General features: G+C 39.9%; 1 protein-coding gene across 2 annotated transcripts; it reads right to left on the bottom strand.

Annotated features, from left to right (window-relative positions):
* Positions 1 to 718: 718 nt before the first annotated feature.
* NFE2L2 (NFE2 like bZIP transcription factor 2) lies at positions 719 to 24,110 on the bottom strand. Of its 2 annotated transcripts, none has more exons than XM_071434852.1 (5): positions 24,088 to 24,110; positions 5,788 to 6,057; positions 5,534 to 5,629; positions 5,004 to 5,183; positions 719 to 3,129 (listed from the first exon to the last, which is right to left on the bottom strand). In XM_071434852.1, the coding sequence occupies exons 2-5, from the start codon at positions 6,052 to 6,054 to the stop codon at positions 1,921 to 1,923; spliced, it is 1,752 nt and encodes a 583-aa protein (XP_071290953.1). In that variant the 5' UTR covers positions 6,055 to 6,057; positions 24,088 to 24,110; the 3' UTR covers positions 719 to 1,920. The 2 variants fall into 2 exon arrangements, with proteins under 2 accessions (XP_071290953.1, XP_071290954.1); XM_071434853.1 differs by lacking the exon at positions 24,088 to 24,110 and adding an exon at positions 23,744 to 23,936.
* Positions 24,111 to 24,167: the final 57 nt, after the last annotated feature.

Raw genomic sequence — 24,167 nt, 5'->3', positions numbered from 1 at the left:
ATCTGATGTTTTCATCTATATGAGTAATGAGTAACTTTTTCCTTAGTGATAGTGGGGGGTTCAATGGGAGAGCAGCATGCACTGTGGTGAGGATGTGAAGAACACTGGTTTAAACTGAATGCAAGTTGTCACAGACCAAGTTACTTTAGACTGATTCTTCACCTGATGAAATTCAAACAAGGCTGCTGCATTAACTGCAGGTTTTTTGTTGTTGTACTTTTGTTTTGGTAATGGAAGAAGTATCTTTGTATTGTTTTAGACAATTGGATGGTACAAATACAGCAGTGCCTGCAAAGGCTGTAAGGGTGCCGTTTGCCTTTGGCTTTCACATTAGTGAAATTAAGGAACAAATGGGAGTGCAGGGCAGGAGTTTACTGAGATGTCTTTTTATAGCCAATTTGTAATTAAAGGTATTTATAGTGCAGCTGTGGAGAGAATTTTCTGTGACAGACATTTGATAGCGTAGTTAATGGCAAGGGGAACCCAGGAGTGTTTTAGGTGCTCTGTGCTTTGCCATCAGCCCCTGCCTGTGTTTAAGAGTTACTGTGTATCAGTGTTGACTGTCTGGGGCCATGGCTGGGTGTGCTTCTTGATGCCTGTGCTCCAAAACTGCCATCTTCAAATTAGTCCTCTTGCTTTAAGTGGCAGCAGTGTCTTGCATTCCCCCAGTGCCCACCCATCAATGGCAAAATAAAAATCACTTCAGATCAAGCATGCCTTTTAGAACTTGAAAGGGGTGAAGATAGTTTTTAATGTTCAGATCAACATGTCTTACAAATTATACATTTTATGTATTGAAAAAATCCAAAACAATCAAGTGCAATGAGTTCTTTTGAATAGTAAACAAAACCATGCTATTTATTTACCCATTTTTTACTCTTTTATAAATCATAATTTAAACTCCACAAAGCTTTTCCATTCACTGAGCAGAGATTCCAAACAGGGCAAGTGGATGGCTGCTAGTATGCAGTTTTCCATAAGCATCAAAGTAACAGCAGGGAGAGGTGATGCTGATTGACTGAAGTCAGAGGCACAGTAGTGTATTTCTAGGAGAATTGCTCAAAAGCCTGCAGAAATTTTAGCTCAAAAAAGGCCATAATGATGGCAATGTTCTAACAGATTTTAAATGCCTTTGGAAAAAAGATCTCATGAATTTACATAGTGTTCAAGGAGGAAAACAAAAACTGTGAGCTTAGCACAGACTTGAAACTTTGTGTTACATGGTCTTTCCAAAGGTTATTAAAACAAAGTGGAATGAAGCATTGGTAATGCTGACACTGCTGTGTGATTGATAATTATGCTACAGGAAGACTTAGCCTTGGAAAACTAGCAAGGATTTCTCTCCTTTAAGGAAATAAATGTGTATGAAGTAGAGTTTAAAAAGTTTAATGAGCTGATAAGGCAAAATCAAACACTGAGTGTCAACTTTTATACCAAATTAATATATTAAATATAAAGCAAGTATAAATGTGTAAGAAAAATGGGGAACACTATTGCATATTTATAAAAAATATAAGAAGCCATCCTGGTTGTCTTGCAAGAAATTATATTCAGAAGGCTAAAATCATTTTTTAATATATATATATATATCAAATCTATGAATATAACAATAGATAGGAGCAGTATATAAATATGGTATATTTAAATATTTACATATATATGGAAACTAGTCAAAGTGGTGCTATAAGAAGGAAATGTCTGTTATAAAATCAGATTAAAAATCTTGTATACGCCCATCTGCATTATCTGATTAATTTTCAACTTGCATTTTCCATAAACTAATCAACAACTTTAAAATTATCATTGCATAGACTTACTTGACAAATATTACTTAATTCTGCATTCCACCTCACAGTAAAAACTACCATGATAATGATACAAAACTAGTAACTCAGAGAACAGGAACCTTTGTACTGCCCTTCAAAGTTTAGTCCCCGACTGCCTGCTCTTAGGAACAAGAAAGACATTGCCATCTCTAGTTTGCTGCAGTGAATATTCACTGGGAGAGTAAGGCTTTCCGTCTTCATCACGTAGCATGCTGAAGACCTCGAGGTACAAGGTGGTGAATTGCTTTTTCATTTGATGAAGGCTCCTGTCATGTTCTCCTTTTTCCTTAAGCAATTTTTCTTTCTCATCTTTTAGGTTACTCAAATCATGCTCCAGTTCTACTATATTTTCCAGTTTTCTTTTACGGCAATTTTGAGCAGCCACTTTGTTCTTGCCTCTCCTGCGTATATCTCGAATAAGTGTAAGCTGGGCTTCGCTGAACTGCTCCTTAGACATCATTTCACTGAAGTCCGCAACAGGCAGATTGATGATTTTTTCAACAGGAAAAGGGATCTGCAGAGCTCTGGCTCTTTGCTCATCTCTTGTGAGATGAGCATCAAGGCGGCCTGGAGGTTTATCTTTTGTGAAGGGAACTCTGGGTTGGCCAGGAGCAGGAGGGGGTTCTTTCTTTGGTGTGGCTGTACATGGCAAACTGGATGTTTGAGTGCTTGGCCCTAAGGAAGAAAACACTTGATCCTGGAGGTGCAAAGAGTACACACCAGCACTGCTCTGCAGCATGCTTCCAGGAGCACTATCTGTGTCTTCCATTTCAGAATCGCTGCAACCCAAAGTCTTATCTGCACAGGCAGATGATTCCACAGAGTGCTCCGGTGATGCTACGCTGGAGCTTGCGTTCAGTGAAATACCAGAGTCAGAATCGTTACATTCTGCTCTGGTCCCTGAGTGGGTGCCATTGAAAGCTTTACACAGTGCAAAGTCAGAAAGATCAATAGGTTCACTTAAAATCTCTGCCAGGGACTGACTGATAGTGTTCGTTGCTGCTGCATCACCGTTCACCTTTGTATCAATAAATGTGGTGTAGAAATCCTCACAGAAATCAGGGTTTGAAGGGGATGTGTCATTTAAGGAGTTCACACTCAGCTGGCTGGTGTCTTCTGGTGGCAAAATGCCCGAGAAGGGGCCCTCCATACCATCCAGGAAATCTGGACTGCAGTTAACATCTTTTTTCAGCATGGGTAACGAGCTGCAGTAACTGTAGCTGTTGTGCATCTCTGCTGGCTTGGTTTCAGGGCTTGTCACTGTGCTCACCTCAGCCAGGTTATCATTTTCAATGTTCAGGCACTAGATGGGCAATGCAAGGGAGAAGTTGAGCAACACATCTGCAATTGATAAAATCCTTTTCTACAACCCAAAAGCATTAAATAGCAATCAACATGGACATAAAGGGGTTTTATAACACTGTTGTAGTCTAAATGCAGCACCCTTGTGCTATGAAGAGGCAATGGAGGACAATGACAGATACCAAAGCAAGAGCACAACACAACTTGTTCTGGACAAAGCATTTTAGAGTAAGAGAGCAGAGCCTCTCAGGCTCAGAGCAAGATGCTGAAGACATCCATTCCAATGTGTTAGAGAAACTGCAATTGCTAGTTGCTGCCAGGTATGAACTTCTCACAAGCACCACTGCTAGGAATGGATGAGTACAGAAATATAAAATTCCTGAATGAGACTTAATGAGCATGTACAGCAAACAATGACTTCTAGAACTATTACTTTTAGTTCACAGTTCCTCAAAACCAAGATTCTTCTAGGATTTACTGAATGAAGGAGCTTTCAGCACAGAGCAATGTAATTCTTGATGAAGTAAGAAGAGTGCTAACATGGAGCCAGGCAAACACAGTAGTTCAGCTGGCTAACACCAGTGTGAGCGTCAGACTGCTCCACTGCCGGGCTTTCACTGGCTACAAGAACAACTTTATAATGAGCAGGCAGTTGCCTAACTGAAGCTGAAATAAACAGGCCTGCCATCCCCCAGGAATTACTTAACTAGAGGTTGTTCAATGCTTAAGCTAAGATTTTCAATGTGAGAGCTCTATTTTTCCATTTCTCTAAACATAATTTGTAAAAGGCAGTGCCCTTATTTTAATTATCTCTTTTTTTCAAGAAAATTATTCAATTACTATTCAGAATTACTGCAATATATTACTTTGGTTTGGTTTCTTAATGTATTTTTACCATCACTGCTGCCTCTTCACAGCCAATTGCACTTGTTACTTATGTGGGCCCTTTAAGCCTAACACAGTAATTGGGTTAGAAAACTAGAAGAATATAAAAAATATAAAAAGACAAAGGGAAGAGGGAGAGTGGCAGGAAAAAATCAGCTTCTGCAAATTTTCACTTCAGTTTTTTGAAATATGATTGAGATTTATGGGCACTCCACCAAGCAATCATCTCTTGTATTAATAGCATAAAGTACAGCAGCAGCATGCTGGAAAGCATGATGACATTCTACAGTAATATATTTGAAAATAAACTTACTCAATTTTATAATCAAATATAAGGAAAACAGAAATGTAAACATAGGATAAAAATCCCTACATACTCTCTGTATTGGCAAAGTGACTCTTTTGTTCCTTTGAAATATCCAGTTCACATACATTACACAAGTTGTTCTTACTGAGTATGTATGAACAGCATTCATATAAATATACCTGACTCTTCTGTGTACCTAAATATATATTCTATTATCACCTTTAAAAACCCTTTTCCTTAGATAAAACTTGAATGCAAAAGTAATCGTATTCACACAACTGGACACTGCCAAAAAGCCCCCAACATTTACAGTAACACTTGTGAAAACAATTCCTGTTGTAGATCCATGACTCAGAACTGTCCATTTCTGAGCAGCTGCATTTTAAGGATGGTCATGCTGTATCAGAGAGACAAACACTGACTTGCTAAACATGAGGAAGTTCTGACTGACAAGTGTTTCATTAAGGTTTATCCATAAACAACTCATTTCATGCTTTCTACATGTTTTTCAATATATTCTTTTTAAAAAAAATTAAAGCTTATATTGACGTATAAACATCCTGCAGGTGTAGAAACCAAGTCATAGTCAGCATCTCTTCAGATGCTATTGTACTGCCTTCTCCAAAGTACTATAGTCCTCCAAAAAGAACATACTTTGTCTTTCAGGTACTTGTTATACTAACCTGTAACTCTGAAAGGGACAGTAATTCTTCCCAAACTTGCTCTATGTTCTGCATATTCTCTGCATCAGTGGGTTGTACTAGATCAGGGGATTCAGGTGGCCGAGTTTGATCAGAGGAAACAAAGGCTGGGTTGCTATTGACCTGAGCAGGAACCAGTGACTGAAATGCAGCTGAAGAAGCCTGAAGGGTTTAAACAAATAATTAAAACCTGAACAAAACAATGATAACTAAAAAACACATTCAAAAAAACAGATGTACATTTTCCAAAGCAAAAACCTAGTTTTTGGAGTTCTGCATCATTTCTGCAGAACAAACAGGTGTTTCTTAAGGAAAGCATTTTTTTTAATATAATGGAGTATTATAAAAATAGGCTCAAGCCTACTCAGTGCTTTATGTCAGCTGGAGCCAGCTTGAGGAGAAAACTCAGACCACAAATTAGTCTTATGGTAAAGACAAATCTTAGTCAGAGAAGACATGAGACTGACCCTGTGGAAAAGCACCCATGAAACCACTGAACTGTGCATTTTTACCTCATGCTCATCTATAAACGGGAATGCTTCTGCCAAGAGCTGCATGCAGTCATCAAAGGACAAGGCCTCTGCTTCTGGTTTTGAAGGCTCTGTGTTCTAAATAGGAAAGTTATGGAAAAAGGTTACTGCATGTTTGAGTAACAGAAGATATTCCGTTACAGCAACACATGCAAATTAATTTTAGGCAGCCACTAGCATTATGCCTTCTTGTGAATGGAAAAAGGGTTAAATGCACTCACACCACTGGAGTTTACCTGTGAGAAAGCAACGGGTGGCTCAGTATTTTCTGACTGAATGCACTGAGCTGGCTGCACAGGAATGAATTCACCTGTCTCTTCGTCTAACTCCAGCTGAGCCAGCAAGGCTTCCTCCTGCTCTTTTTGGAGCTGCTCTTGTCTTTCCTTTTCAAGTTTCTTCTGCTTCTCGAGTTCATACTCCTTCTGCCGCTGCCTAGAATCAAACACTTCACGTCTTGCCCCAAGGTCTATATCTTGCCTCCAAAGGATGTCAATCAGGTTCATGTCCTGCAACAGAAATGCTTTTTTTAAGCAAGATCCTTCCAGGCAGAACTGATTTAGAACAACAGCAAAGCTTTAAATCTCTGTGTCAAATGGGTAGACTCATGTAACTGAAGCTTATTCTCTTAATCCTACAAAATTACCAAAATAAAACATGGCTCTATATGACTTTTCTGAAGTGTGTGATCTGGTGGCTTGCCTTCTGTGGCCCACACTGAGGCTCACAGAAACCAAGAATTTATTACAATTGGTAAGGTAATACAGGAACTAGCCAGAGGATAAATATATTCTTCTTTTTTGACTTGTCTCATAGAAAACATGAAGATACAGAATTAATTTGTCACAAAGAAAGCAATTTTTAGGAGAAAAGAGAGAAATTGAGAAGTTTGACCATGTAAATTTTTTTTCACATGTTCTTGTAAAACTGCAAAAGCTGCCTAAAACATGATGGAGGCTTCCTGAAGTAACTATAATAGCCATGCAGAATGTATTTTGGATTAGTAATGTTCCATTCTGGTATTACTCTTAAAGATCAGCAGAACAGAGCTTCAGAGCTGCAGGAAAATCTGTTTTCAAAGACACCAAGTGACATAACATCACTAGCACTAAAGACAATTATTAAGACTATTAGTAAGAAATTGTAATTTAAAGCTTAGTCTGTGCTGATGTTCTAAATGTGGCTGGTTTGGAGCAGCTGAGTATAAACAGTGGTTGCAGGGTCTCAAATACTGTTAATGAGTTGGCCCCTGGCTCATCACAGAGTCCAAATGGAATTCTGCTATTTAGGAAAGAGCAATTGCTTAATACATATTATGGCTATAATTACTTTTAATTTATTGCATCAAGGCTTTTTATTGGGGAGGGGCAAGGGGCTTAATAGATTCTTTTCTTTTAGTTTTTTACTGTTCAAATAGTCAATATTCTCAGGGCTGAAGTCTAGAGTATTTTCTTCTATGAAGAAAACACTCAAACTAACACTCTAAATGCATCAATTTGTATGCCTGTTGATACAGAATTTTAATATTTGCTAGCCACATTTCTCAGATGGGTAAATGCCAACCATTTAGCTGGTGCCTGGAAATTTTTGATTTTATTATGCTTAAAATTACCCTTCAGGGCAGCATGTGAAAATAATGTTCAGTGTTGGGCATCCTCATCAGATTAACACTGTACAAGTAATACACCAAACACTGCATTTCATTTAAACAGAACCTTCCTGATTCACTCAGCAGCTCTACACCCAAGATAGAACTTTTTGCCACCATATCAAATTAAAACATTCCCTTCCTTCTGAAGGTTATTTTCAAATAGAGAAGCAAAGTAACCTGAATGCCAGCTCATGCTGCCATTCAAAATGATCATGTCTGTGCAACAGCTATGGCAAAAAGCTTTAGGCCAAGTCCACATCTGAACAAACAATTCAGTGTCCTCCTTCCACATGGCATGAATGACTTCTAGTAATAACTAAAAAAATGTATTTTTACTAAAATTGGGTAATTATGTAAAATATCTTTGTGTAACACAATGCAGGCACTTCCAAATCTAAAACATATTAAATTATACCTTGCTGGGAGAGACCAAACTCGACTTTAATGGCCAGCAATGAAGAAGCTGAAATTATTACAGAGGCTGCCCAAGACAATGTTTGGTCTTTCCAGATTGGCAGGGTAAAATGAACTAATTAAGTTCTGCAGTAATTGCAGATACTGCAATATGGTATAGCTTCATTAAGGGCCAGTAGTTTACCAGCTGCTCAGTGTCTCCTTCTGCAGCAGATCCAAAAGTGTTTCCTAGTCTCTGAGCATTTGCAATATGTTCTGGATAAAACTGCAGGATCTGGATTTTAGGGCTCACTTCTGAATTCATTTACAAAGCACCATTAAAAATGTGACTCAGAAGATTTTTTATGTGCATGTGTGTGTATAATGCACAAAAATATCAGAACTGGTGCTCCGTTTCAGGTTAAATAATGAAAAACAAAAGTTTTTCTTCCTGTAGCTACAGAAGGCAAAACACATTTTCCTTAAGAAGAAAATCCATGTAGCCTTAGTACAAAAACTTAAGACCCAGCTACTACCTTTTTCAGCCCTTCTAATGGCAACATTCACTATCAAAGTAAGTAGCTTTGGGTGCTGCCTCCTCTGTGGGATGAGATGTCTCCAAAGACACCAGCTGACCAAAGAAAATGCTGTGCCTGTACACCGCTTTGTGTGTGCAGCAGTCAGTTCAGGATTCTTTTTTGAATGAATATGCTTGCATACTTATCAAGACTGTCAGGATCTGAGCTGTTGTCTGACAAATATGACAGCACTGATTGGCTCCTGTCACTATTCTTCAAGTGACCATATTTAGGTCAGTGTCTTATCTCTGGCAGACAGTTGAGCTTTGCCAAACAGTGTCATGCTCTCCCCGGGAGGGCACTGCTTGTCAGGAGCACTTTTAAATTTTATTTAGTTGTGCTAGTGACACTTAAAACCAAAAGGATGGGTTGTTTTGTTTTTGTTACCAGCATGTAACTGAAAAAGAGCCCTCCTATTTTCAGTTTGAAAAGTTGTGCATAAATACAGCAATATTAGTCTTAACTTTGAATAACAATTCAACTAATTACTCTTAACATAAATGGGCTATATGGAGGAAGTGTTCTTCTGGTCAATATGCTGATATGTAGTATCTAACAGCACACTGATTTAAATATTAACCTCACACTTAATGCTTATCTATAATTTCAACCAATGCTTTTAGTAATACTTCCCTTTTCAAGAAAAAATAAGTATTCTGGTCATTAGTCCAAAGCCTCAGGTTAAAGTTAAGGGAGTCAACATTGACAAGTGATTCACTGAGGAATGAATCACAACCACAAGCACGCGGTAATGGCAAAGAACTCTTAAAAAAACCCTTGCAGTCTAAAGCAAACATTTTGCAATTTTGTTCCTTTAGCCTCCCCACAGTCTTCCTCTTTATTTCCCTGCCCTGTCCAACACCAGCACACACATACACAGAGGTACCCACACAGGCAGGCATTCTACCTTAGGTTCACCACCGAAGCAATTTTCCCCTTCTACTGTGAAAGTATCCCAGAAGTAACTGTGTACTCAGTGCCTGAAGTGTGAAACTAAAGCTATTAAAATGTGCCCTCCTCTCCTGTGCAAGGGCAACCCACTAGATTTAGATGCCTCAACACGATGTGCTTGTCTCAGAAAGACTCATTTGGAGAGACAAGTGAGCACAGACTGGCCTCTAAACTGGAACACGTGCACCAGGAGTCCTGTGAAAGATTCATCTGACCCGGAGCTGGCTGCTGCCCTTCAGAGCCAGGCTGACCACTTCCCTGAATATCAGACACATTTACAGCAAAGGCACAGCCTCATGTGACAGGCTCCACAAGCACCCACTTGTTCTTTCCTCCATTGTGCAATTTCTTGGATTGCATCAGAGGAAATGATGGGCTTGGCAGAGCCAAGGGGCCGCAGGAAGAGCCCAGCCTGTGCCCAGGAGGGATTGCAGCTGCCGCGCTTCCCCCTCGCCTGCAGCTCAGCTCCTTCCTCTGAGCACCAACGCCTCGGCCAAGGGCAACTGCACTATGGGATTCAACTGGTGGATGACTGTCATCCAACATTCCTAACTTTGGAGAAAATGGTATGGGTTTAGTACTTTTCCCAAGCAGACAAACAGTGATTTGATTTTGGTTGATTTTGGTTTGATTTTCTTCACAATTTTGAAGACAGAGAAACAACTTCTCTCAACAGAAGACGTTTGCTTTCCCATGATCCATGTAAGCAGGAGGTGCCTTGTACTGATGGTTTGATTTTTCTGTTCATTTAGTGATATGCTCTTCCAACCACATCGATAGCTTAGTTTGGACATATAAAGGCACTTTTAATAAGATAAACATAAATGTTAAACAATTCACATTAAGCCACCATCTGGCCCTCAATGGAAATTTTCATGTTTTAGATTTACATATCAGCATTTGCCATCTGGGCAGAGTCTGTTATACATTTTATGAGAAAATCTCTGACTACATTGTAAAGTTTGACAATTAACTCTTATTGCTCCTAAGCAAATGTTTACAGAAGGGTAAACAAAGGAAAGAGACCCTGTTTTCATGTTACTTTCATGGACTGACTTCCACGCTTTAAACAAAACGCTAATCTTTTGTTTCATCCCTGTCTGGTTTATCTGACTGGTTTTGGTGCTGTTTGGAATATGAGCCATTTACAGGTAGCCTTGCTAGAATGGAAACATCCAGCAGCCCAAGTGTAAGCAGAGAAACAATCTCGGCACCTTCAACCCATTGTAAGCTTCTCCCTGGATACAGAGCATATTGTGAGGATTGTGCATTTACTTCTCCAGTCATGCCTTTTGCACCATAAATTGAGATAACACAAGCAGAATCTCCCACCAGACAAGGATTGGTTTTCCTTTCCCATGTTGTGTTAGCACCTAACACCATGAAGACAGATGATTTCCCATGCCAGCAGGAGTCAATAAAGAGCAACAGAATCAATGGCTACTGCAGCCAGCAGGGAGCTCAGACCAGCACTGCACGAGGAGCAGGGAAGCATTCCTGTGGCTTACCCACAGAAACAGACACAGCAAAGTATCCCTCACTTTTATCTTATCACTTATGTTTTCCAGAAAGTGAAGGGGATGAAGAAAAAAGCACCTTACATTTCTGCTTTAATTAAAAAAAAAAAAGTGTTGGAAGTGAAACAGGCCCAAGGACCTGAGACACTTCAAGGCATGAATGAAAAGAAGGCCATCAAGTAATAAGGCAAGTACAAGAGGAGCTTGTACTGGCAGCATCTTATCACTTAAGAAAAGTTCAGTGGAAGCAACAGCTGAAGGCTTTCACCTCACTGTTCTCTGGAGGAACTGATTTTGTTCAAGTAATTTTTAAGAATTATTAATAAATAATTTAATGTTTTCAGATAATCTCTGGCATCTGAGATAAACATAAACATAATTAAAAATAAAATAAACATAATTACTGTTTATTTTTCTAAATAGTTTTCAAGGTAAGTTTCTTAATTACAGCTTACAATTACAGAAGAAAATTCTGGACACATAAGCCTTATGTTTAAGAGAGTACAGAAAGCAGATAAAGTTAGCCCAAACCCATAACTTTTTAAAAACAATCAAGAAGAATGGGGAAAAGGGAATGACAGAAGTTACTTACACTGGTGGGCAGAGGGGTACAACAGCAATTTCAGATGTCTGAATTCAGAGTTTGGAAGTGTGACAGAACAGACAGCTGTCAAACAAAGCCACATGACAGCAACCTGACATTTGTGAATACATGAGGTCAAACCCCTGACTGCCCTGCAGAGCTGTCTGCTATCCCACCAAGACCTTCTGAGGAATCTGGAAGGAAACAAGGTGCTTGGAGGGATGGAAGGGGATGGTTTTTTCTTGTCTTTCATACCTGTGCCACCTAACACTGGTGTGACTGTACTGACACTAAACCAGTATGTTTTGACACTACACCAGCCTGCTTCTCTTTCTTTATGCCCATTTCCTCTTCCTGGTCCTAAAGTCTTTGGATACCTGAGCCACAAAACATTCTTAAAGCCCTGGCAGGCCTACTTACCTATGAAAGGACTCAAAAGGGGTTGAAAATCCCTAGCTTTAAAGAAGTGATATTGCAAGAGAATTTTCACCCCCTGTCTGTATAAATAAACCTGTTAAATGCTGTCCATGCATATTGGGACATTCTTCTGCCCCAACAGAGCCAGATAAGATCAGTTCCTGAAATGTTAAGTCTGTGTATGCAAATTTCTATTTTCTTTTAACACACATCTCATATTCCAGAATGTACCCATCACTGTATTACAGCAAGCTATCTCACTAAATGTCTAGTTGTCAGAATCTATACTTATAAATTAGATTAGTTGAAAATTTCTTGGCTGGACTGTCCAGCATTCTTTAACTTCACTACTAAGCCTCGTCTAAGGGCATTGCTCTGACAAAGACTGGGAGAAGTTCTGCCTGGCTGGAAGTACAATTCTGGATACTACTCACCCATTCTCCCAACCCTCACTCCAGAAACAACTCCTCTGAGAAGTGGATTATTTATGTATTTTACCTGCTCTCAACATGATGGTTTTCTTGAAGGCATTCCATGGCAAGCAAGCTTTCCAAACTGCCAGGGAGAAAATATACCTTGTAAAAAACAAGGTGTGTGTATATATATATATATATATATATATATATATATATATATATATATGTATATATGTATGTTTTTTCACCCTGTGTAGTGAAAGGACAAATTTCTTTAAGCCTGAAGAACATAAAATGAGCAAGAATGTAAGTGCAATAAAAAATAGCTGTTGAAGGCTGTTTATGGTCATTAATGTACTAGCTTTATTTCAATTCCAAAACCTGCAAATCCTAAAGCTAACAGTAAAGCAAGACCAAATCAGGCAAAGGAAAACACCTACATCAGAAACACAGCAAAGAACAGGAAAAGGAAGGACACACACAGCTTACTTCTTCACTCTGGCAAATCTTCTCTTATTCTGCAAAATAAGAGCATCAGTCCCCACCTCCCTGACACTCCTTAAAATACTGGGCATGTGCAAGTGCCTCCCAGCACTCCCAGCCTGGGGCACAGCAGCAGGAGCACCACTCTCCTCTCTGGCTCAGTCTCATCACCAACAGTCAGAAACACGAATCTATGTCCTTTGCCCACCACTTCTGGTCTGCTCTGAGGTGACCATTTATGGTACAACAGATCAGTGCTGCAGATCTTTCTGCAGAAGACTGGTTCGTGATCTATCTCAGACACTCCAGAAGCAGCTGTGCTTTTCTAAATTGTTTAATCAATACATATTTGAAATGGTGGTTTAAAACAGTAGTTTAGTAGGAGTTTAATATAGAGAGTTGGTTTCCAGAGGCTGAATGGGGTCTAGACTGATCCCACCTCAACATACTTAAAAAATAAAAAAAATTGAAATCCCAAATCCACAGTCTCATTTGCATGGCTTACAGAAAGCAAAATCTTTAGTCTGACATTGGTATATATTTTCTTTGTCCAGTACCTGATTTTTGCAATCTGTACTGAGGACCAGATCTACCAAGCATTGCTATCTGCTCCCAATTCCCTTATTTCTGCCTTAGCCATAAAGAAAAGACAGAGTAAGGTCTAACATGGTGAACTGATTACAATGAATTTTCCTTGAATAAACTGAATTATGCCCATATTTACAAGTGCTACCATGGCTGCTCCAAACAACCTAAAAATGGCCATGGTTGTCATCCCACTTCTTCAAACTTAGTCCTAAAACTCTTGACATCCCAGAGTGCTTTCTGAAGCATTTGTATCTAAAGCAGTGAGCCATACATGTTTTCAGAGCTTTGCTGTTTAATTAAATGGGTTCTGCTTTTCCCTTTTCAGTGCTAATTCTATTTTATTAATCAAATTTTCCCTTTTCCACAGTATATTTGGCTAGTAGTGTTGCAGTCCCTTACACTCCAATTCTGAATCCCTCTTTCAGTTTAACAGAGTTATTGACTTACTATTTCTTTATCTTGCATCAGCAGCATTACAAAATTAAGTCAATAATAAGCACAAAAAAGTTAATATGTATTCAAGTTACAATCTATTACACAAGTTGCATCATGAACTTGGGAGGCTGGCAAAAATACGGGATTGTTTACCAAGAGTGGGTTAGTCTGTCTGTTTGATTTTGCTTGATACATCAACAAAATTCTGCTGTGCTGCCCCAACAAGTAAGGAGAGAGATTCTGCTGTGGCTGACTTTCTAGCTGTCTAATCACCATGTACTGCACCACATAACACCATTTTGAAAGGTATTCAAACAGCAGCCATCTCAGACAGACCAGCTCTTCCTGAAACAAAATACGGCTTTAATGCCTTTATTTGTGTTTGGAGAGGTTTTTTCCTTCCCAAGTTAAAACAGCATCATAATGAAACAGGCATTTATTGAATTTTGTCATTTATACAACAACAACAAATCCTTATATGTAAACAAATAATATGAGAAAAATATTGCTGATCTTTCAACCACAGGAATACAAAAGCCTTTGCATCCCACTTTAACACAGGTCACTGTTTTTCAAATACTGTAGGTTCAATATAGAAAATATTATCTTTAAGCTATTCTGCTATACCCAGCCAAACATGTACTCTGCAGACATTGCCACAGGATACTCACTAGTTTATACACAAGAGGATTTGTTTACAATAATGGCTCAGTCATCTGGGAAACATGATCCAGTCAAATTATAGAACATTCTTTTGTCCAATCAAACAAATCAGGAAGCAAAATGAACATAGGAACAGTAAAAGAACCTAAAAACTGCAAATAACATTATAATCTTGTGTTATAACTTATTAGCCACTATTTTGATTTCACACCTTTTGGAAAAGCAAGTTTCAAACCAAACATGAAAACTGTGTGTTTGAGGGTCCATATATTTTCCAGGACTGTATCTTTCTTGTACTACACGTTTTCACTGCATTGGCATCTCAGTTTAAAATCCCCATTTCCAGCTGTTGTTTTGCTGATGGCTGGGCAAGCCACAGGGACAGCACCAGCTGGGTCATTGCAGCTGCAGCACGGCCTGGATGTGGACACTGCACACTCTAACACCACAGGAGGCCCATCTTGTCAACCTCCACCCCACTCATCTCACGAGCAACTTACTTTGTTCTTGTTGTTTGTGGACCCAACTACAGTGGCAAGCAACTGGAGTGCCTGCTGAACTAGAAAGCAATGAGGTTCACCCAGTGTCCTGGCAGCACACACCCAGCAGCCCTCTTTCAGAAACACAGACAGCTACTGTGGCTGCATCAAGGAAATTTCATACAAACACCTCATCAGCCAGGAGTACTATCTTAAGACTAAAAGCTTAAGAATAAAGTTAAATTGCAGGGACCAGTGTTTTCTCCAGATGTGCCTACATCTGCCAGAGTACACAGGTATACAGTCCCCACTGAAGTCCGTGGGGCACAGGTGTTGAATAGTGAGTCAGTCCTGCAATTAACATGCCCTTTTCACATACATAATCCATACAGACAGTGCGGGGAATTCAGTCAGTGCACAGTTCTCACTAAACAAGCAGGGTGGGAGTTTTTTTGAGTGTTCAACCTCTAATACACTTCTTATTTAGTTTCTGCCAGGGGAAAAGAAACCAAACCCAGAAAAGAGGCCAAAAATACATTGCTAGTCAACTGCTTACCACTGGGCAGTACAAAATCATAACAGATTTGAGAAAGAGATACCCAGAGGGGCACATTTTAGCTGTGCTGGCAATATTTTTCCAAAAGAGTAATTCATGGTTAAATGGCACTGTGAACTTAATTTGACACTGTGAACAGCGTTTATTAGTGACATACTTCAGTCAAGAATAATACCATTCAACCGTGCACTATTGACCAAGAAGACTCTGCCTCAATTTACACAAAGCATCACAGAAATCATTATTTAATTTGCATGAAAAGAGTTCATATAGCTTTTCCCTTTTCTCTAGCCACACCAGGATACTTGAGTTATCCTTCTATCCATAGAATGAAGCCAGGGTAGATTTTACTCATTTTCTTAAGCACTTGTAATCCACACATTTATCTGCAAAAAGCAAGCCTCCAGAAATCATCAGCCCCCACAAAGGCTTCAGCAATCTCTTTCACATGAAGGTCCTGCAAAGTTAAACAACTGAATCAGAAAGCTCAGTAAGGGCCAACAAGTCAGGCATCTACATGTCAATTTATCATTTCTTTCCACAATGACAGCTTTTGCTTAAAAAAGGTAAACCCACTGAGGAAGTGAACAATAACTGGGCAGAAAACAAAAGCTCTGTCTGTGTGCTGCATTCCAACCCTCACTTTTCAATTTATGAATCCTGAAAGCAAAAGCATCTAATTCATCTTCCAAGGCATAAACCAGAGTAGGTAAATGGTTTTACAGCTCTTGCCAAAGTAATGCTCAATATCGTCAAAAGAGCAACAAAACTGCAAAACTCAACCATAAGTAACTGTCCTTCTGTCCAAATCAAGAGCCTCCACCACCCACCACTTTCCTTGGGGCTTTTTCCATGCCTGTTCCCTTGGAGTATACAGGAGAACTCATAGTCCATTTTATCAAAAACTCTCATCCCAAGCTTCATTTTGAATTTAAGATAATTCTGTGGGTCTGACCTTAGTGACAGTTTCAAAATAATCTGAAGCACTCCATTAACTGTTTTATTATTTAAGGGGCTTCCATTCTTCACTTTGCTGACAAAAATACACTTGGAGAGATCCAAGATGTCTAGAGATGTACGCACTAGCTGTCAGCTGAGCAAAGTCTCCCAAGAGTAGTCAGCACAGACTACACTCCTGAAGTGATTGATGATAAAGGATTACAAATCAAGCCAGAAAAGATTCCATGGCACTACAACATTTCACTGAGTCACAACAATTCATACTAGTTGAAGAACTAACCTGGTAACATTCTAGTTCAAATACTAAAACCAAAATAGAAAGCACAGTATCAGAAGTCATTGTGCTGTAATTCTCTGTTGCAACCTGTTACAGCTGTTACACAGCTATAAGGCACATTAATACAATGTGCATTTCCATAGCCAAATAATTAAATTTAAATCATTTGGAAGACCAGCTGTCAGAAATCATAATTTAGATTCAAATATAAGTTCTGGTTTTCATATTATGCATTTTACTAGCACCATTTTTGTTAGGGACTTTATTTTCATCCTTTGGCATCTTAAATGCTACTTGTTTCAAAAGTTTACTCAGGTTTATTTGATTTCTTTTACAAATATCAGTGGGACAATCTTGCAGAAATTCCTCAGATGATACAGATCTCAAGACACATCTACAGTAGAAACACAGCCAAGTGTGAATATAATTCTGTGTCATAAATCAGAAAACATGTCCATGCATCTCGTGTCAAGTAATTCACAGTAGATTGCATCAGGGTCTACAGTACACTTGTACCAAGAACGTGACTATATTATCTGCACTGGTGCAGACACATCAGTGACTCCTCCTGTGACAGTGGTAAAGTCAAGCATTAGTGCCACAAAATGGGGTGGAATGCCCCTACTGACAGGTCTTGGATGACCTCTGCTGATACAGTCTCCGTGTTCTCCTTCCAGCCATGAAGCATCCAAAGATCTTACCCTTCTGAGCTGAGCTGCACCAGCCTTCAGAGCCACCCACTCATCCCTGTCATCCTCTCTTGTCCATTGTTGTGCTACCCAGCTGACTGTGGAACACGTCATCTGGTCACATAACTGCACGCAATCCAACTGGAAATACCCTGATTTAGAACAAAATTCATTCTTCTTACGCAAGAGCACGTAACTCAAGCAAGCAGCTCCTGAAGGCAGAAAGAAGAAATGATGAAGTGTCCCCACCCAGGTGGCTGGCTGCAGAGCAGAATTAAAACTGGCCCTCTCACACAGGGGGAGCAGGCAGCATTCCCAGGGGCAGACCTGCACCAACCACATGCTGCCTGGGAATTCTGAATGGGGATCTCCCAGTGGGGAGCCCATGCAGCACAGGAAGCTTTCCACTCTAATTACAGAAATAAGTAGGAAGATACTCATTTTACCACAAGGTTTCAAACAAACAAAAACCCCCATAATCTTTTTATCATAGCTCTTTCCAGCAAAATGGTGGTGATGACCTGAGCAGGAAGCAAATCGAAGTCACAGCAACTTTTCACATAACTCAGCTGTTGAAAAGTCACTGCTGTAACATTTTGTAGGTATTAATTTTCAAACACAGCAAATAGACACACCCTTAATCATAAAACAAACCTCCTCTTACAGGCACACTATCAACCAAGCTCCTTCTGAGTCAATTTCCCAAGTATGCAAACTTGGTTTCGCAAGCTGTCTCCAGGAGTGGAATTTTTGTTATACTTACAAGAGACAGCATGTAAAAATCAATACAGCAAACAGCAATAAAACTTTGAAACTGCAAGACAGAAGTGGGGGCATGGAGGGAAAAGGCGATATCTTTACATTTCATAGCAATACAGAAGATACTTCCTTAAAAGGTTTTAAAGAGATGGTTTCAAACTGATCTTACATAACTTTGTTGCTGCAACTTCAGTCTTAAAGGAACTCTCTTTCCCTTTCTCTTCTCTTTTTTAACTAGATTGCTAATAATAATACTGCAAAAGTTAGGCTAAAAGTCTAACTGCAAGACATGTACAACGTTGAGCGGTTACAGCTCCCTCAGTACTGCAACAGCATCCACAACTAAGACATACCTTATGAAATGGTTTAGGTTTAGTTTACATTTAAAGATAGAAAACATTAATAATCATTTACATCATTTACAGTACCTTCCAAATAACTTTGATAAACAAACACTGTTTTGTTTTCAAATTCCTTCTTCTCAGTATAAAAACTGCAGTTGATCAGGCCAAAATTACAAATCTGAACTGACATAATAAAAAACTTCAGCTTTACCTGTAGTGCATAAATTGCAGCCACACAAGTATTATTTGTAAGCTATACCCATTCTACTAGAGCTGTGCCAATTAGTACTTGTGCTAGGGTTTAGTAATATACTACTGAACAGCAATTATACTCTGCTGGTAGGACAATGCTAACTTAACTTTGAGTTATTAACACTCTAATTCTTTCCTAATAGCTTTCCAAGATCTCCAGAACAGTATGTCAAAAATCTAAGTATTTCAAAGTGAATATTAAAGTGAATATTAACATATAAATTAAGAGGCAAATATAAAACCAATGTATTGACACGTAGTATTGAAAAATCAATGTGTCACTGAAAGAAAACAGAAAATATTTCACTAAGAATTCAAACTGGCAAAAGACAGAAAACAGAAGATCCTTCATAAGACAAATGCTCCTCTTCAAAGCAGTCAAATAATTAAACACTTCTATCTGTACTAGATGTTGCTACAGATTGCTTGGTTACCCAAATTAATATTTAATTTAAATGTATGGTGCCAAATTAATACTTAATTTAAATGTATGGTTCTGAGAGACTTTGCTTCCATTTGAAATGGCCACTGTTGGCATACCCCTGTCAAAGTAAAACTAACGAAATATTAAAACAAGATAATATAATGGGGAATATATTTTTTAATTTCCTTATTTTAAATAGTAAAGAAAATTAAGAAATATGCATCTAGAAATCACAGATACAGAAAAATAGGTATTGCTCTGATTGTTTCACTACTGTGCTGCACAGAGCATTATCATTAAACTTTTCTAAAGTAAAAGAGTGAAGTGCCATAAGATAATTAAATTCTTGCTACTGCCAATTAATACATGACTGTCACTACCTTTGCTTTTCCCATAGAGAAAGCAGTTACTGGGTAGGAAAGCTAAAAGTACACAATATCTATCTTGAATTGAAGGCATTTTCCATTATCTGTTCCAGATAAGCCTTCCACTGTTTTCAGCAGTTTTATACACCACAGACAGCATTGCTGCCTTCAGTTCTTACCGCTGGTTTAATTGTTTACCTTAATGAAAAAAATATGCCATAAAAGAATTGCAGTTGAGCAACCCTGAGCAGCACTGGGGTTCACTGTATATCAGTCATCCTTGGATAACACAAATTCAAAGTCATGACTTCCAGCTCCTCCTCCATGACTTCCCGTTGGTCATATTGAAAGACTTGTAGAGGTAGCAAATGAAGTGTTTTCAAAACCAATTAAATCAGTTTATTGCTGAGAAAGGACTAAGCCGACCAAGGTGTCATATTCTTTCCCCTTCACCTAAAGCGGCATTCTGTGGCACAAAGTCCAACTTCGGTATAATAAACTGGAGCAGAAAACTGAACAGACTTCAAATCCTTTCAAGTTTTCTAGGAGTGTGTGTGCTACATTAAAATAATAGGTTACTTAAGAGTTGGAATGAGATGGAGGCCAAAGCAAACTTTAACCAGGTGATTAACCCAGAGACTTTGCAGGACTTCTTGCTAGCTGCAACTCAATCAGCAGGGGATTAATATTTAATTCATGCCAATGGGTTACTGCCTGAACTTGTACTGCACTGGCTTCGGCCAAGACAATTGTTGGAAATACATTACACTTGCACAATTTGGCCTAAATTTAGTGAATGGTTTAGTAATTTTAAAGCTTATCTTTATAATTGTAAAGAGGAAAAAAATAGAAAGGAGTGCTCAAGATACAAAAATCAAACTAATTTCTTCTTCACAGCGAGTCACACACCCAGTGCTATAGGTATGGGTACATGTGGCATCATTTGCTGGCATCTTCATCTGGACTTTCCATATTTTCTCTTTCTCCCTCAAGTTCATCCTTTTCTGAGGCTGCAATTGACTCCTATCATTCTCCTTATAAAGTCTGCCACATTCCAAAACTTTCAGTGACAAACTCCAACAGCTTTCACCATTTTGAATTTTCTTAATTCTACTGAAGGAGCAAATACAACAAAATTTTACAACCATGTTTGAAAAACTCTAGAAAGGAATAGCATGAATTGATTTTACTCAGAACAAATACTTCACTTGGGTCCTTCCACTTCTACTGTTCCTCAATATCACCTCACAAAGCCCAGCATACTCCACAAAGGTATCTGACATTTTTTTAACAAATAAATTCAAGATGCTCTTGCTACATTCATTTCAGTCAGGATCACAGAAGTAGCAGTACCAATCAAACAGGTATTTTTCTGCTTTGCAAATTCAAGAGGTAAAGAAAGCAAAAGTAATCAAACCAGTATTCAGGTGCATAATAGATACAATAATAATTTTCAAACATTTCCTTTTCTTTCAGGGTTATACATAACCTACAACATCCTTATTCAGGATGAGTAACATCCCTGTTTCTTCAAGTAAAAAAGAAAAAGAATAAAGTAAGAGACAGAAAGTCAAAAATTATTCTTGCCCATGAACATTAGCGGGAAGTGAACACAAACCTTTCTAACCACCCACACAGTCCTATAAAAACATCTCAACTTCTTTAAAGCACACAAGAACAGCCAGCTGCCTTCTGCTTACAATGGATGTTCTTTTTTATTCCAGTTTGGTCTCTTTCAAACATTTCCCAATAAACTTTTATAGCCAATCTCTTCTCCAACTTTGAGTGCTAAATATTAATTTCTTCAAGTCAGACAGTCAGGTTTTCTGAGGCAATGAACTTGCACTTCCCCCAGTTTCCAATACAACTCTAATTCCTTGGCATATTTTAATGACATGTGACAGAACAGGATTCATATGATGGATATTTACTACACTAATAACAATATCCAATTAGCTGCTCTCCTGAATGGATTTACAAGATCAGCTCCTGCTAGGCTATGTTCATTTCAGCCAAACATGCTACACTGCATTATATCTAACACTGGCTTCACTGGAAGATACTCTTTCCTGAGTTTTGAAGGAAAGAAAGCTCTACCAATACAGCTAAATAGCAAGGTGAGCACAGAACTAGTGGAAATGTCAAAATAAATGCATTTTTACTTAAGGAAGTGCTTGTGATACTCTCTCATGTACTTCCTCCAAACTTGTCCTACATTTTAGTAGATAACAATATATCCAGAAATATGGATTTTCATCCATTAATAGGTGTACATTAATAGGTCTATCTACATATACATTGAGTAGATATTCCTATTCAATAATGTCATTAAATGTCATTTTCAAGAAACTAAAAGAAACAAAACAAAACAAAAAACAACAACAAGCCAAAAAGCAAAGAATTGCTGCCAGCCCTGAGCAGGGTACCTGTTCAACTTTCCCACAAAATGTACCCTCGTGGAAATGAGAGGCTATTGGAGAATAAAAACAAACCCACTCACTTGACAATTTAATGCACAAGTCAAGAAAAAGAAAAGTATTTGTAATTCCTCATTAAAGTCCTCTATACTAAAGAGATCATACGAATTGAGCTGGAGACTCTTCAGGACAGTTCTCTAGGTAGCAAAACCCTAACAGATACATTTGCATGCACACTCAATTATTTGTCCACTTGGCTTTGCCAATTGTTGCAATTGGTCTTACTTCCAATCTAGTGCAACCCACAGTTTCACTGTGTTGGAAAGGGAATTCTTTTTGCCCCGTTATCATGAGGCTCAACATTTAATAACTAAGTGGCTTGTTTTTAAAAGGTTACAGAAAACCGTTTCAAAAACTTCACATTTACTGAAAAGTTACCACGTCCCTGCCTTCTCAAGTGTAATTTGAAACATCCAGACCACTTGTTCCACTGCAATCTTTTTTCTTGGATGGTTTGAGGTCCATGTAGGCAACATTCCGTTTCACCTCTGTGCACAGAAGTGCATCCTCCTTCCAGGCAGAAAGGTACAACAAGGGAATACTTTCTACAGGAATATTGCAGGCAATAGTTCTGCTAACTCCCCCAGAAGTACATAGCTGAAAGTGGAGGTTTTCTATTCTGGTTAAGGAGTTTGATCAATCCCTCCACACTTACTTTCACTGCTATGACTGTTGCTGCCAGGCACATAGACACTAAGAACACCCTTCCCATCTGCTGGCTTGCAAAATCTGAGAGGCTAAATGCAGATTGCATCTACCCTTGTTTATTTTGAGTGAACATTTTATGGTACAGGGAATGTGAATTTTCCATTTAATGTATACACTTAGGACTATATATGTCAAAGATCATGATAAGTTGCTATCTAAAAAACACACTGCCTTTTCAGGCCAGGTCTTCAAGAGAAGCAACCAGCAGCTGCCGAGCTCAGATAGGAAAAGTGCAGCAGGTGGCTTAGTAAAGAAGGTTTGACAAAAGCAAACGAGTAACAAAAGCGAGGTTTCTGGAAGAGAAGTCACAGTAGATTGGGGAAGAAGGTACAGAATCATATACTCAGGAATTGGTCTGTTTGGAGTACCTCAGGAACGAGGCCGAAAGTGCCTGGATAAAAACCAAATTCACACGGTGCTTACGTAGCACCAGCCAAGACAGTGATTTCTGCTGTAGTATTTGCCAACAAACCGAGGAGGCAAGGTGGAGGTCATGGCTCTGCTACCCAGGGCTAGAAAAACAGATGGCCAAGCAGTGTTACAAGCAGCCCAAGAATCTAAAGGAACTATCCAACGGACAGAAAAAGGTACATCCAATACTGCTGAAGTCATATTACCTGTAGGAAGTACCCACTTACATATCCTAAAGCATGGACAACGTTAGAAGAAACTCTACTGCATAGCATATGCATACCAACACACACTAGAAGAGAATCAGAACACTTGAGACTTAATTTTGCAGTATGAAAAGAATTAAAGCAGTTGCGGAACAAGTTTTAAGTATTACTTCTTTAAACCTAGCATTTTGTTGATAAGGATATGCTTCTATTTCAAACGCCCAAGAAAAGCACAATTATATAAATTCATAATGGAGTTCAATTATGTTTTCAGCTATTCACACCGCTCTTGTGCAACTAGTTTGTAACACAACAGTACTGAACTCCCCCAGGCTTCCAGAGAAGAGGCTCCGCAGCACAGAGTACAAACCACAAACACCTCTGAGCCTCCAGGACACTCGCCCTGGCAGAGGCCACTCCGGCTCCGCCTGCCCTGTGACCAAAGCCCCGCCGGGGGTTTCCGCAGGCGGAGGTGCCGGGGCGGCCCGGCCGGGCTCCGCGGGCTGCGTGTGCCAGGCTGGTCCGGAGCCCAAGGCGAACCCGGGACATCCCGGTTGTGCAACAGCCCAGGAGCGCGCCCGGGCCGCAGCAGCGGGAAGCGGCAGTAACTCACCCGAGTGCGAAGCGGGAGCGCTCGGGCCCGCCGGGGGCAGCGACTCGAGGCTGTACCCGGCTCGGGCAGCCCCTCCGGCACCGACGCCTCCCCAGCCGCTCCCTCGGGGGCGGCCCCGGCCCCTGGCCCTGCCCGCGCTGCCGAGGCTGCGGGCGGCGGCTGCGGGCGGCCCTCGCTGACCCCGGCCCGGCCCGGCCCCCGCGGGCAGCGCGGCCCCGCCCCTACCGTGACTCAGCACGTTCCGGGGGGCGGGCCCGCGCCACGTGCTCCGCGGGCTCGTGATGGGCGCCCCGCCCCTCGCCCTCACCGGCCGTGCCCGCCCGGGGCCGCGGCGCCGCTCTCACCTGCGCGGCGGCGGCTGCCTCTATCTCCATGGCGCGGGGCCGGGGCCGCGAGGGCCCGCACGGCGCGGCGGCTGCTGCTG

Source organism: Agelaius tricolor, unplaced genomic scaffold, assembly GCF_023055355.1.
Source record: "Agelaius tricolor isolate 1412-34295 unplaced genomic scaffold, bAgeTri1.0.p SCAF_10, whole genome shotgun sequence".
In the NCBI taxonomy this organism is placed as follows: domain Eukaryota; kingdom Metazoa; phylum Chordata; class Aves; order Passeriformes; family Icteridae; genus Agelaius; species Agelaius tricolor.
The sequence above is the reverse complement of the archived record's forward strand: the minus strand, read 5'-3'. Positions and strand labels throughout refer to the sequence as shown.

Coding starts and splice junctions, on each gene's coding strand:
- NFE2L2 (XM_071434852.1), bottom strand. CDS start 6,054: ATGAACCTGATTGACATCCTTTGGAGGCAAGATATAGACCTTGGGGCA. Junction 5,184..5,533: donor CGTTTATAGATGAGCATGAG/GTAAAAATGCAC, acceptor TAAACCCTTCAG/GCTTCTTCAGCTGCATTTCA. Junction 3,130..5,003: donor TGTCCCTTTCAGAGTTACAG/GTTAGTATAACA, acceptor TTGCCCATCTAG/TGCCTGAACATTGAAAATGA.